General features: G+C 41.8%; 1 protein-coding gene across 1 annotated transcript; it reads left to right on the top strand.

The window, feature by feature from the left end:
* Positions 1 to 232: 232 nt before the first annotated feature.
* Positions 233 to 2,005, top strand: CHRM3 (cholinergic receptor muscarinic 3). Its single transcript, XM_062211384.1, has one exon. It carries the CDS (start codon positions 233 to 235, stop codon positions 2,003 to 2,005), a length of 1,773 nt encoding a protein of 590 aa, XP_062067368.1.
* Positions 2,006 to 12,599: the final 10,594 nt, after the last annotated feature.

The following is a 12,599-nucleotide window of genomic DNA, read 5'->3' as shown; positions in this document are numbered from 1 at the left end:
GCATGACACTAGCTAATTGTACTCTCTTAAACAAATCAGCCTCTGTTTGCCCTAGACTGCTCACCTTTAAGAGAATGAACTTCACATTTGGTTTCTTCAAGATAAGCATTCTAGAAGAGGTCTTCCATGTCGTTTCATGTGTTAGTACAAAGAATCTATCAAACAAAGGCAGAACCTTTCCTAACTCCCTATCTTCTCTCTTTCTCCCCCCAGACTATGTCAGAGAGTCACAATGACCTTGCACAATAACAGTACAACCTCGCCTTTGTTTCCAAACATCAGCTCTTCCTGGATCCACGGCCCCTCAGATGCAGGGCTGCCCCCAGGGACAGTCACTCATTTTGGCAGCTACAACGTTTCTCGAGCAGCTGGGAATTTCTCCTCTCCAAATGGTACCACCAGTGACCCTCTGGGAGGCCATACCCTCTGGCAAGTGGTCTTCATCGCATTCTTAACGGGCTTCCTGGCCTTGGTGACCATCATTGGCAACATCCTGGTCATCGTGTCATTTAAGGTCAACAAGCAGCTGAAGACGGTCAACAACTACTTCCTCTTAAGCCTGGCCTGTGCCGATCTGATTATTGGGGTCATTTCAATGAATCTGTTTACTACCTACATCATCATGAACCGATGGGCTTTAGGTAACTTAGCCTGTGACCTCTGGCTTTCCATTGACTACGTGGCCAGCAATGCCTCTGTCATGAATCTTCTGGTCATTAGCTTTGACAGGTACTTTTCCATCACAAGGCCACTCACGTACCGAGCCAAACGAACAACAAAAAGAGCTGGTGTGATGATTGGCCTAGCTTGGGTCATCTCCTTTGTCCTTTGGGCTCCTGCCATCTTGTTTTGGCAGTACTTTGTGGGGAAGAGAACTGTGCCCCCAGGGGAATGTTTCATTCAGTTCCTCAGTGAGCCTACCATCACCTTCGGCACGGCTATCGCTGCCTTTTATATGCCTGTCACCATTATGACTATTTTATACTGGAGGATCTATAAGGAAACTGAAAAACGTACCAAAGAGCTTGCTGGGCTGCAAGCCTCGGGGACAGAGGCAGAGGTGGAGAACTTTGTGCATCCTACAGGCAGTTCCCGAAGCTGCAGCAGCTATGAGCTACAGCAGCAAAGCATGAGACACTCTTCCAGGAGAAAGTATGGCCGCTGCCACTTCTGGTTCACAACCAAGAGCTGGAAGCCCAGTGCTGAGCAGATGGACCAAGACCACAGCAGCAGTGACAGCTGGAACAACAACGATGCTGCTGCCTCCCTGGAAAACTCCGCCTCCTCCGACGAGGAGGACATTGGCTCCGAGACGAGAGCCATCTACTCAATTGTGCTCAAGCTGCCCGGTCACAGCACCATTCTCAACTCTACCAAGTTACCCTCATCAGACAACCTGCAGGTGTCTGAGGAGGAGCTGGGGACAGGGGATGTGGAGAGGAAAACCAACAAGCTTCAGTCTCAGAAGAGCGTAGATGATGGAGGCAGTTTTCAAAAAAGCTTCTCAAAGATTCCCATTCAGTTAGAGTCAGCCGTGGACACAGACAAGACTTCGGATGTCAACTCCTCAGTGGGTAAGACCACGGCCACTCTACCTCTGTCCTTCAAGGAAGCCACTTTGGCCAAGAGATTTGCTCTGAAGACTAGAAGTCAGATCACGAAGCGGAAACGGATGTCTCTCATCAAGGAAAAGAAGGCAGCCCAGACCCTCAGCGCGATCTTGCTTGCCTTCATCATCACCTGGACCCCCTACAATATCATGGTTCTGGTGAACACCTTTTGTGACAGCTGCATACCCAAAACTTATTGGAATCTGGGCTACTGGCTGTGCTACATCAACAGCACCGTGAACCCCGTGTGCTATGCCCTGTGCAACAAAACATTCAGAACCACGTTCAAGATGCTGCTGCTGTGCCAGTGTGACAAGAGAAAGCGGCGCAAGCAGCAGTACCAGCAAAGACAGTCGGTCATTTTTCACAAGCGTGTGCCTGAGCAGGCCTTATAGAATGAGGTTTTATTGCTAGCAGTGACAAAATGCACACATCAACCCACAGACCTTAGGATAAGTGAGGTGCGGGTGGGGGTGATCTCTGGTGATGACATAAAACATTTTTATCACCCAGATGTGAAAGAAGCTGTCTGTTTACTGATCCATTGAATAGACCCATTTTAATATGAAAATCAAATATCGATCCAGCAAAAAAAAAAAAAAGCATACTACTGAATATAAAGAAAATTATTCTGAAATAGACTTTATGTGTTTTTCTTAAAGAGGAAAAAATATATTGCTTCACAGCAATTATACACCCGAATTGAATTGCCTGGGTCTTTTCATCCCCATTAGCTCTGGAATCTCAGATGAGCATAGCAGGCCCAGTTGCCACGTTCTTCCCAAGGATCCCAAGAGAGTCGATCCAGATCCCACGTGGAACACAGCAAGCTAGTGAATCTGTGGTTCTGAAATGATTTCATGTGTTGCAGAGCTGAACCTTCTGGTCCCTGTAGAGCTTCCTGTCTTCCCTTTGGTGTGATGTTAAACTCTATTTGTGGACTTGATTCTTGCAAAGTACTGTTTTGTGCAGTTCAAGTTTCGTACAAATAAAACTACATAAGTATATATACATATATATATGTGTGAGTTTTGCACGCACACACATAGTGTATATAATATCATGGGAAACACTGAACTGGCAAATTATTCCTGCAGTCTATGCTTTCAGTACTTTGGTAATTGAAGTTTTTCTAGGATCCTAATACACATAAAAGTGAAATAAACCCAGTTTCCTTGTTTTTTGGAAAGGGGGCTGTTTTCCAGAAATGACCCTGAAGAATATTCCAGCAGAGAGCAGCCAGGCCTTCCCAGCAGGTCTGTACGGAACAGCCTGTAAGTCAGTGAGTCCCAGGGCTGGACTAGATTCTGAGTGTGTAGGCAAACTCCCTTACTGATCACCTTCTCTCCACAGAGCTCAATCAGGGCCCCTCCGAGCTCAAAAAATGAACCACACTCACATGTATGAATTCAACCATCCAACAAAACTAATTTTCTGCTATCTAAATGGTTTGAAACTCAGTAGTGGTGTCATATTTGAATGTCACACACAGCAATATTTATGGCAAAACAGAAGAGATATTGTAAGGGGGGATGAAGGAGAATGCATTGTATTTGACCTCTGGCACCCTGGCACCTCCTAGGAGACAGGGCTTACCCTTTTGTTATTTAGCTGTGGCCAGGACTTTCTGATGTTCACTGTGTACCCTTCACCCAGGAATAGGTGGAGTGTAGGAAGCTGCATGACTTCTAAAGAAAGAATTATTCTTTGGAAAATACTACTTCAGACTGATTTCTTTTCATTTTTGAAAAAAAAATTTTTTTTTGCATTCTACTTTGAATTGACCAAACGCTACATGTTTTATTTGGGGGAGGGGATGGGGTGCTGCTGTTCTGTCGTCGTTGCTGCTGTAGATGTTGGGATTCCTTCTTTTCCTTTGGGGCTGTGTGGGGAGAGGGCGGGGTGGGAGGGGGGAGGGCCGCGGAGAAATCTCACCTTTGTACAGGGCATCCTTGTCATGAACCCAGAGCGGGGGTAGAAGCTGCTTTTGTATTCAGTGTGAGTTGGTGTTTACAGATGACTTTGACAACAGTGGAAGTGTACTCAGTGGTGTCTGTGTATCTGAACTATTTAATTTCATGTTATGTTTATATGAAGAAATATTTATGCATACTTCACCAAGTGTTTATTTAATGTTGATAAATATTACTTCTTCAGCCGTGGTGTCCTTTGAAAGTGATTCTTTAGGGTCCACTTGAGCAATGAATAGCATTTATTGAGCTTTCATGTGGCTAAGAAGAAGAAGAATGTCATACTGTTGGCATCAGCGAGGAGTACCTAACTCTTTCTAGGTAATACAAAGACAACTGTCACTTCAACATAAATGTTTAAAACCACTCTTTAGTTAAACCTGATGGGAACTGAACAAAGCACCCTCCATCATTGTGTTTGAAACCACATAACAAGGGGGAAAAAGCAAGTCAACATTATTGTAAGAATGATTTTTTTTTGGCCCACATTCAACCAAAGAACAAGACAAATCAGAGACTATTTTCTAACGTGTATAGCAAACTTCAGAATGTTATGTTATCCACCTGTGAAATGGCTAGTAAGTACTTGCATCTATATTTTATTACTCAAGTTGGCCTGGCACTAATAAATATGTGAATGCTTATTCAAGTCTCCCGTACGTCAGTAATTCCCATCCTTTCAGAAACTCCTATCCTGCCTTCCTCCCAAAAGGGCTGTTTCCTGTATTTATTTTTCTTTAATGAGAGAATATTAAATTTGAAAAAAAGGACAAGCCATGAACTTGGGCAGAACTAAGAAGGTTAACTATAACTTTACTTAAACGTGATTATTTCCTGCTTCTTGTCCTTGTGTGATGCTAATAGTGCAAGAAAAGAAACAAACCCAAGACTCTAGCTCTCTATCTGTGTTACTGGTTTTATTACAGGATTGTTTTTAAGCCTCTTAGGGATGAAAGTTGCTTTTAAATGCTATATCCTGTTTCTAGAGAGGTGTGTGCAAAGTTGTGAGTCATTTTCAGAGAAGGAAAACAAGCAAGACAGATTATTTCCAATATGAAGAGTTGAGAAGTTTCTTTGGAGATGTAGTGAGCATTTACAGCTGTACATTAGTTACACATGCACTTCTCTAAGTGCTTGCCATTCAGAGGAAGTATTCACTCACATAAAATATTTTTATCCCCAGACTGGGAAATGGATTATTTCATTCCATATGAATGAGGTTTGCAGAGATTTCAGGATTATCCACTTTAATTGAATGAGCAAACCTAAAATAAGCCATCACCTAGAGAGTCAGAGCTCCCTCCCCCCATCTCCTTTCCTTCTGCACCTCCCTTCCCTCCTCTGCCCTGTTCTTTCTTTCATAAACATTCGAACGAATGCATGCGCACACACACACTCCTACTCAGGCACACCCTGTCTGTTCTCCAGGCCTTTCAGATGGGTAGAAGTAAGTTACTGCTTTCCTGTTTCCCTTGGCTATGTGCCTATGCTCTGTGACCTTCATGCTAGTCTCCCTGTTACCTTGAATTGTCCTTTGCCTCACAAACCCAGGCTACACTGTCCACATAAAGCCCATTTCTTGTCACTCTTGAATAGTTCTAGACTCTGATAGAAAACAAACAAAAATAAGCATTTGACACTGCAATGCCTGCAGATCCAAAAAAGCATAGCTCATTGCTCCGCAGAGGCGTGCAAGTGGCTGTGGACATCATGTGAAAGAAGCAAGAGGCAGAACTCTATGGCACAGTTGACTGTGTCAGCCCTGCCTGCAGGACAGAGGAGGGATGCCAAGGCCATAGCCCAGCAGAGAAATCTGATGCCAGCTGTTGTGAGACAGATGAGGAGCCCAGGGGTTGTCCTGGGTGTGATGGATACACTTGAGTAGATTCCAAGATGAGAACTTCTTACTGAGAAAATGGACAGTCTCCCAATGGTAGCTTCAGGGGACAAATAGAAGGTGGTGCAGGACAAGGGTATTAAAGAAACATGTGAACAAATGTGATAGACAAGTTTTTAGTGCAAAAATTGAGTGTATGTGTTCAAGTGGTCTTCAAAAACTTCATAGAAATGTGTATTATGTAAAAACTGAATTTCAAATTTGATTTTGCACCAGAATAAACTCCTCTTTTAATTTCATTTATCCATCAACTTCTTGAAATGCACACATAGAATCAAAAAAGCACTGATTTTAGAATGAGGAACCTTGCGTTCTTGGCAAGGTTCTGTCACAATCTAGTTACCTATCCTCAGGCATGCCTCTCACCTAGCCTAAACTTTCTGCACTCTCACCTCATGTTCAACAAAGCAATACCGAAAGTAAACAGATGGTCAAAACTATGCTACAGCATGAGATCACTTGAAAATTTCAGATTTTATACATTCATAAAGTTGTTTACTGCATTTCAACACAACAAAATCTAAGGAACTCTTGAAATTTATCTGTAAATCTGGAATTGTGTTGTACCAAATACCACCCCAACATAAAAGCATCACTTGAGGCCTCACAGCCTTTAAAATAGAGTTGCTGGGTAGCAGGTGTGTATTCTGGTTTGGCAATGGTACTTCTCATAATCAGACTAAAACTGTACCCAGTTGCAACCTTCAAACCAATTATCTTTATCCTAAACAATCCCACTTCTTTTACCTCCTGAGAGAGAATATTTTAATTCAATGCAATGTGGAACAGACTTGTTTAAATAATATTAACTCCATCCCATAACAGGTTCAAGAGCAGTTTTACAACTTCCCTTCTGTAAACTTAAGTCACACTCTGTCTTCTGTTTCTGTGATTCTAAACTCTCATCCTATACCAGAATTGATGTCATGTGGGTAAATATTCTAGATCTCAGAGATGAATTCTGAGAGTGGGAACCTGATATTCTTTAGCACTGGCGTATTCCATTTTTCTGGCTTCAGTATCACTGTCTGAGCAAAGCAGCTCATATTAAGATAAAAATGAATAAAGACCAAGTTCACAAAATGACTTTACTCAATGTAAGTTTGTAAGTAGTTACAACGTTTTTTTGGCAGACTTCAAAATCGCAGTGTTGGTATTATTAGTCAGGCATGGATTGCATCCTTAACTTATGCAGGGATGGACAATAGACATGGAAATATGAAGTGATAACCAAATGCTTTACTACAGCTTTGGGCCTATGGTGGTGCTGGTACAAGCCCAAACAGCACAGAGTTCTGATCCTGTCACTCTGGCCTTGACTGGAACCACCCAGGAATAAACACCCAGAGATCCAATGAGGTTCACATCTCAGTTGCACAGGATGTCCTACAAAAAAGATAAATGGGAAAAAGTGTCCATACTTTCCATTACAAGAAGTGTTAGTAAAACTTTCACACCCTGAACTAGAATCCAGTGATGATACCTTAAACTAGAATGATTATCTCTAGGGACGGTTGTTGTGGCACAGGAGGTTAGATCACTGCTTGGAATGCCCACACTCCATATGGTAGTGTCTGAAATCGAGTCCCACCTCCACATCCAATATAGCTCCCTGCTAATCCATCTGGAAAGCTACAGATGGTGGCTCAAGTACTTGGATCCCAGCCACCCACATGGGACACCTGAGTGAAGCTCATGGTTCCTGGCTTTAGCCTGGCCCACGCACAGCTCTTATGGGCATTTGAGGAGCGAACCAGCAGATGGAAGATCTCTCTTTCTCCATCTGTCCCTCTCCACATGTTGCCCTTTCAAATAATTTTTTAAAAGATTACCTCTAGACTATAAAAGTTTATAATTTTTATTAAAGTCCATAAAACTTATCAGTTCTCTAACTCACAGACCAAACCCTGAACTACATTTCTCTTGCATACTGTGAGTTCCTTGGTGGTGGAAAATGGATCTTACTCTTCTCTCTCTATCCTATGGCTGGCTTAGTAAATGGTATGCAGTAAATGTTCAATAAATGTTGAACGTGAATAACCTCCTTATTAATACAACAAATCATGATCAAAATTATGTGAGCATCAGTGTCCCAGGCTGCTTCTGTAGTCATGAGTTATGTTTATCTGGGGAAGGAAATGTGTTTCATAAATATGATGGTTCTCTCATAAAATACTAAGCAAGATGGAGAAATATTTTTAAACAGATCCAAGTAGTGGGTGAATAAATAACAGAGCCTGAAAAGAAAAATAAAAAATAAAGTCTATCTCCAGAGCTCAGAAACTCTTTACTACCTTGGTCAACAAAGAGAAACTCTCTTGCTGCTTACCCTCATGAGGGAAGTATTGGGTGGCCCGATAGAGTCCATAAATACCAAGTTTTCTGTTTGTGCAAATGAAGATCTGTAGTTTGGCTTCAAACATCGTCACATGTGGTTTTCCTTGGCAGGGGAAGCTATTGGGAGTTATTGCTCTGCAAGTAGTTAAATAGATGCCCTCTCTTACATTCACTCTTCATCTAGTACATGGGCATTGTTAGCCTCCTAAGTACAAGTACAACACTTTCAGGCAAAGATTTTTAGCCAAGGCCATGGTATGAACAAGGACCTTCTTTCTTTTACGTATAGATCCTATCACCACATTTAATACCGGCTTGGGAGTGAATGGCATAAAAATGGGCCATCCAAGTTGGTGAATCAACACTTTAATTGCTCCTAGCAGGAAGCTCATATAAGGACACATTCAAAAGTCTTTTAGGGATGCTCTGACCCTTCTCACTTGTGAGTGGACAGGGAATCCACTGGCCAAAAGGACATGGGTGTATATTTGATCTGCAAGCAAAGGGCATGCAAAGGGCGTGTGTTTAAAACAGTGTCCATCCACCTCTTTGCTGAAGGCACTGGATTTTACCTTTTTAAAAAATTCCCTCATGGCCAGCACTTCCCTGGTAGGCCTTTCGGATATGTCACAGACCACTTTCATTCTCCTGAAAACAACTCAGTCCTCTGTTCTATAAAATAGTGTCTGCAACTTTGTGGTGAATATGATCCCAAGTTGAACAGTGAAATAAGTAAATAAAACTATTCTTGAATGAGCAATGTGGTTTGCTTTCACTTTTGTCCAAGGGCTGTAATACATCAAGTGCTTGCTACTGTACACATGGCAGAAAACATTGAAGGGATAATTCAGGAACTGCTATATGCATTACCTTCCCTTTTTCTACATACTATAAAATTTTCTTGAACAACCTAAGCTAACGGAAAACTCTCCTTCAGCATGTATTTAGAAGTTCATGCTAAGCATGTATAAACTATTTCTATAAATACAGTTCTTACTCTAAGTCTAGACGATGAAAATACACAGAAAGGGACTTTGCCTTTTTATAAAACAAAACCTTTTTTTTTTTCCATTATCTTTCAAACCCACCATAAAATGTTTTCCCACTTGCGGGGAATTGGAGGGTGGTGGTGGTCGTGGAATCAAACATATTTTTTTGCACTGACTTTAAAATTAATAGAAGTATGGGTAAAAACTGAAGTTTCTCTGGGCAAGAGAAATGACATTTTTTTTTTTCAAATGGTGCACTTAGCTGTTTTCTGGCTATTTTAGTGTTTTACAACCTGTCTCATAGAAACCAGTCATTGCATCTTTGTGTGGAAGCCTTCTGGCTTGAACTCATAAAGAACCAGAAAGTGTTGAGTTCTGTTTGTGGGGGCTGCATACCTGGTGCGCAGACTTGTTACTCAGTATGGAAATAAAGAGAAAAGTCTTAGACAGGGTGCAAGAGCAAAAGTGAGTTTATTTTCAAGAAGTGGCAAAAGCTCCCCAGTGCAGGACATGTAGGGTGAGGTTTGGGGTGGGGGTGGGGAGCGCCCAGAGCTGGGAAGCCAGTGTCCCTGCAGGGCTGGGCTCTTACTTACTGTTTCTCTCTCTGTCTGTATCTGTAATGTACTGGCTGCTTACCTAGTGCATGCAGTAGGAGTCATATTTGAATTGGCTCCCCAGCCTCTGCGAACACAGAAGGGGTCAGTAACTGGATCCCCCATCTCTGTCCACAAGCACGGGGAAGGGTTGATAGTTGGATCTCCCCCCACCACCCTCTGTCCACGTGTGGGATTGGTTGTAGCTGCTTAAAATTTTTCTGTACCCCATATCCTTATCTTGGGTGCCATATCACCCCTCTTCCTTCCTTTGTTCTGTTCTAAATTGTATTTTCTTATATTTTGTTTTTCCTCAGAGAAGTAGAATTCTCTGGGAATTTGCCCAGAGTTCATTCTTTTTCTCTAACCCTGCTTCAGGGGCCCTCTATTCCCTGCAAAAGGATTCCCTCTCTATTTCTATATCTTTGTGGTCTTTCCAACCCTCACCTTTTTTTGTTTGTCCTTAAATCCTCATCCTTACTTTATAATTTGGATATGCCCTTGCTGGAAGGTTGGACAATCTTTCTCTGTCTTGTCATGTCATCTGGTAGCTACCAATTATATCAATGCAGATGGTCTGAAAACGAACTGCTTTTCTCAGTATCCTGTGATAATAGATTTTTTACATGAAATTCATACTGAGATTGGAATGAGATGTTTTCTGTTAGGTTGATTCTCCCTTAATTTGCTACATAAATTGATTCAATATAAAATGTAGCTATAAAAATGGATGACTATGGAATATTAATAAAACTGAGTTGATTTTTAACTGAAAGGTGTTTTGTGGGAGTTAAAAAAATATCCCTGTGGTAAAATTGCCTCTTCCTTTTCTGAACGATTATGTGAAGAAAGAATTTTGAAAAGTATATCAATCAATTGATTTAAATATTTCTTCAACTATTTTACTTAAACTGAAACACTTTGCCCTAACATAGATGTTTTCTTTCACAGCAGTCATGTCTCTAATGAAAATTAATAGATTTTTAAACTATCAGCATATCCAGTATAAAAATTAACGTTACTTAAACAATGAGCATGTGTGAACTCACACCTAACCAAAAAAGGATATGGAAGAGTACTTATGTAGTGCTTTTTTGGGGGAAAAATCCTGTTGTGCAGAACACTTAGAAATTTACAAAGAGATAGCAACAAGCAACTTCTGGAAGCAGAAGTTCCTTGGTGTAATATGGTTATCCTTGAGCATTTCTGCTTACTGATGTATCATCACTCTTAATTCCTGCTTTAGCTTCTTAGAGATGCCATGTGCACATTTCATTGGAACTTGTCATTCTCTGTGTCAGTTAACCAATGGCATATCCAGATGAAAAGGTAGAGGAATCTCCTCCCATAGTAACGGTCTGCCAAAGATTGGTTTTCATTTAAATTAAGTGGAGGCTACTGATGGAGCTCTTGTTGGAACAGGCCCTTCAGATTGCTCTCTTTGGTTCTCTTCAGCGGTTTTTATTTATTTATTTATTTTTGGGATAGGCAGAGTTAAACAGTGAGAGAGAGAGAAAGGTCTTCCTTCCATTGGTTCACCCCCCAAATGGCTGCTACAGCCAGCACACTGCACCAATCTGAAGCCAGGAGCCAGGTGCTTCCTCCTGGTCTCCCATGCAGATGCAGGGCCCAAGGACTTGGGCCATCCTCCACTGCCTTCCCGGGCCACAGCAGAGAGCTGGACTGGAAGAGGAGCAACAGGGACAGAATCTGGCGCCCCAACCAGGACTAGAATCTGGGATGCCGGTGCGGCAGATGGAAAATTAGCCTAGTGAACCGTGGCGCCGGCCCCAGTGTTGTGTTTCTAAAGAGCATTTGCTCTATGGTTCATAAGAGTAAAATTGTAAACTCAATCTTGCAGCAAAGTAGAAATCAAGTTGTTGAATGTCATGCTGCTGGTAGATACACTGCTGAGATTTCAATTCATATATCCAATCCCAAGACCCTTTTCTGCCTATTGTGATATTATTTATTTTACAGTTAGTTATTGGGAAACATTTGAGAAATCAGAAACTTCTCTTGGATAACACACACACACACACACACACACACCAAATATATCCAGAGACTTCCAGTGGATACATAGGATCCAACGGGTGTCTTGTCATTCCCATATGCTACATATGTCAACCTGAGTATGCTAAGACTGAATATATGGATCTGAACACCATTCATGGGATCTGAGTCCTTGGAATCCTAAAACCATGATGGACCAATCGGCATGTAAGCTGCAACTGACAGAAACGATTCTTGCATCTTTTTGTTGAATATCTTGTTACAATGAACCACACCCAGTGCCCTGCCCACACCACCCTCCCCCCTTTAAAGACATTGTATTTATTTGAAAGGCAGAGTTACAGAGAGAGCAGAGGGAGAGACAGAGAGAGAAATCCTGCAACAGCTGGTTCACTCCCCAAATGGCTGCAATGGCCAGAGCTGTGCCAGGCTGAAGCCAGAAGCCAGGAGTGTCTTCCAGGTCTCCCACATGAGTGCAGGGGCCTGAGGACATGGGTCATTCTCTGCTGCTTTCCCAGGCCCATCAGCAAGGAGCTGGGTTGGAAGTCGAGTAGCCAGGACTCAAACCAGAGCCCATGTGAGATGCTGGAACTGCCGGCTGCAACTTAACCCACTATTCCAAAGCGCCAGATCCTTCTCTTGTTTTTTATTTCAAACTGCCTCTATCCCTCCCACCACTTCCAGCCTCTCATAGTGACATTATTTTGTTTTGTTTTTTAGCAGTCTACATATAAGGTGGAACCTGCAGTGTTTGTCTTTCTGTGTCTGGCTTATTTCAGTTTATATAATGTCCTCCGGTTCCATCCATTTTACTGTAAATGATGATTCTATTGTGTATTCATACTACATTTTCTTTATTTGTCTGACAATAGACACCTTGGTTGATTACATATCTTGGCTATTGTGAACAGCACTGTAATAGCACTGTAATAAACATGGTAGAGTAGGTAACACTTTGATTCAACGAATTTGTGTCTTTTGTGTATATACCCAGTATTGGAATTTCTGGATCACATAGAAGCTCTGTTTCTAATGTTTTCCATAGTGGCTGCCTTGTGCATGACCTCATAGAGTTTCTCTTTATTCTAGAAAGTGCAGTGGACTGGGATTCATGTCTCTCCTAGTATTTTTTCTGTCATACATGTGTCTGTCATACTTCTTCCTTACTTCATATTAATTTTAATTTT

Source organism: Lepus europaeus, chromosome 14, assembly GCF_033115175.1.
Source record: "Lepus europaeus isolate LE1 chromosome 14, mLepTim1.pri, whole genome shotgun sequence".
In the NCBI taxonomy this organism is placed as follows: Eukaryota; Metazoa; Chordata; class Mammalia; order Lagomorpha; family Leporidae; genus Lepus; species Lepus europaeus.
The sequence above is the reverse complement of the archived record's forward strand: the minus strand, read 5'-3'. Positions and strand labels throughout refer to the sequence as shown.

Bases quoted from the DNA above. Each gene is read 5' to 3' on its own strand.
- CHRM3 (XM_062211384.1), top strand. From the start codon at position 233: ATGACCTTGCACAATAACAGTACAACCTCGCCTTTGTTTCCAAACATC.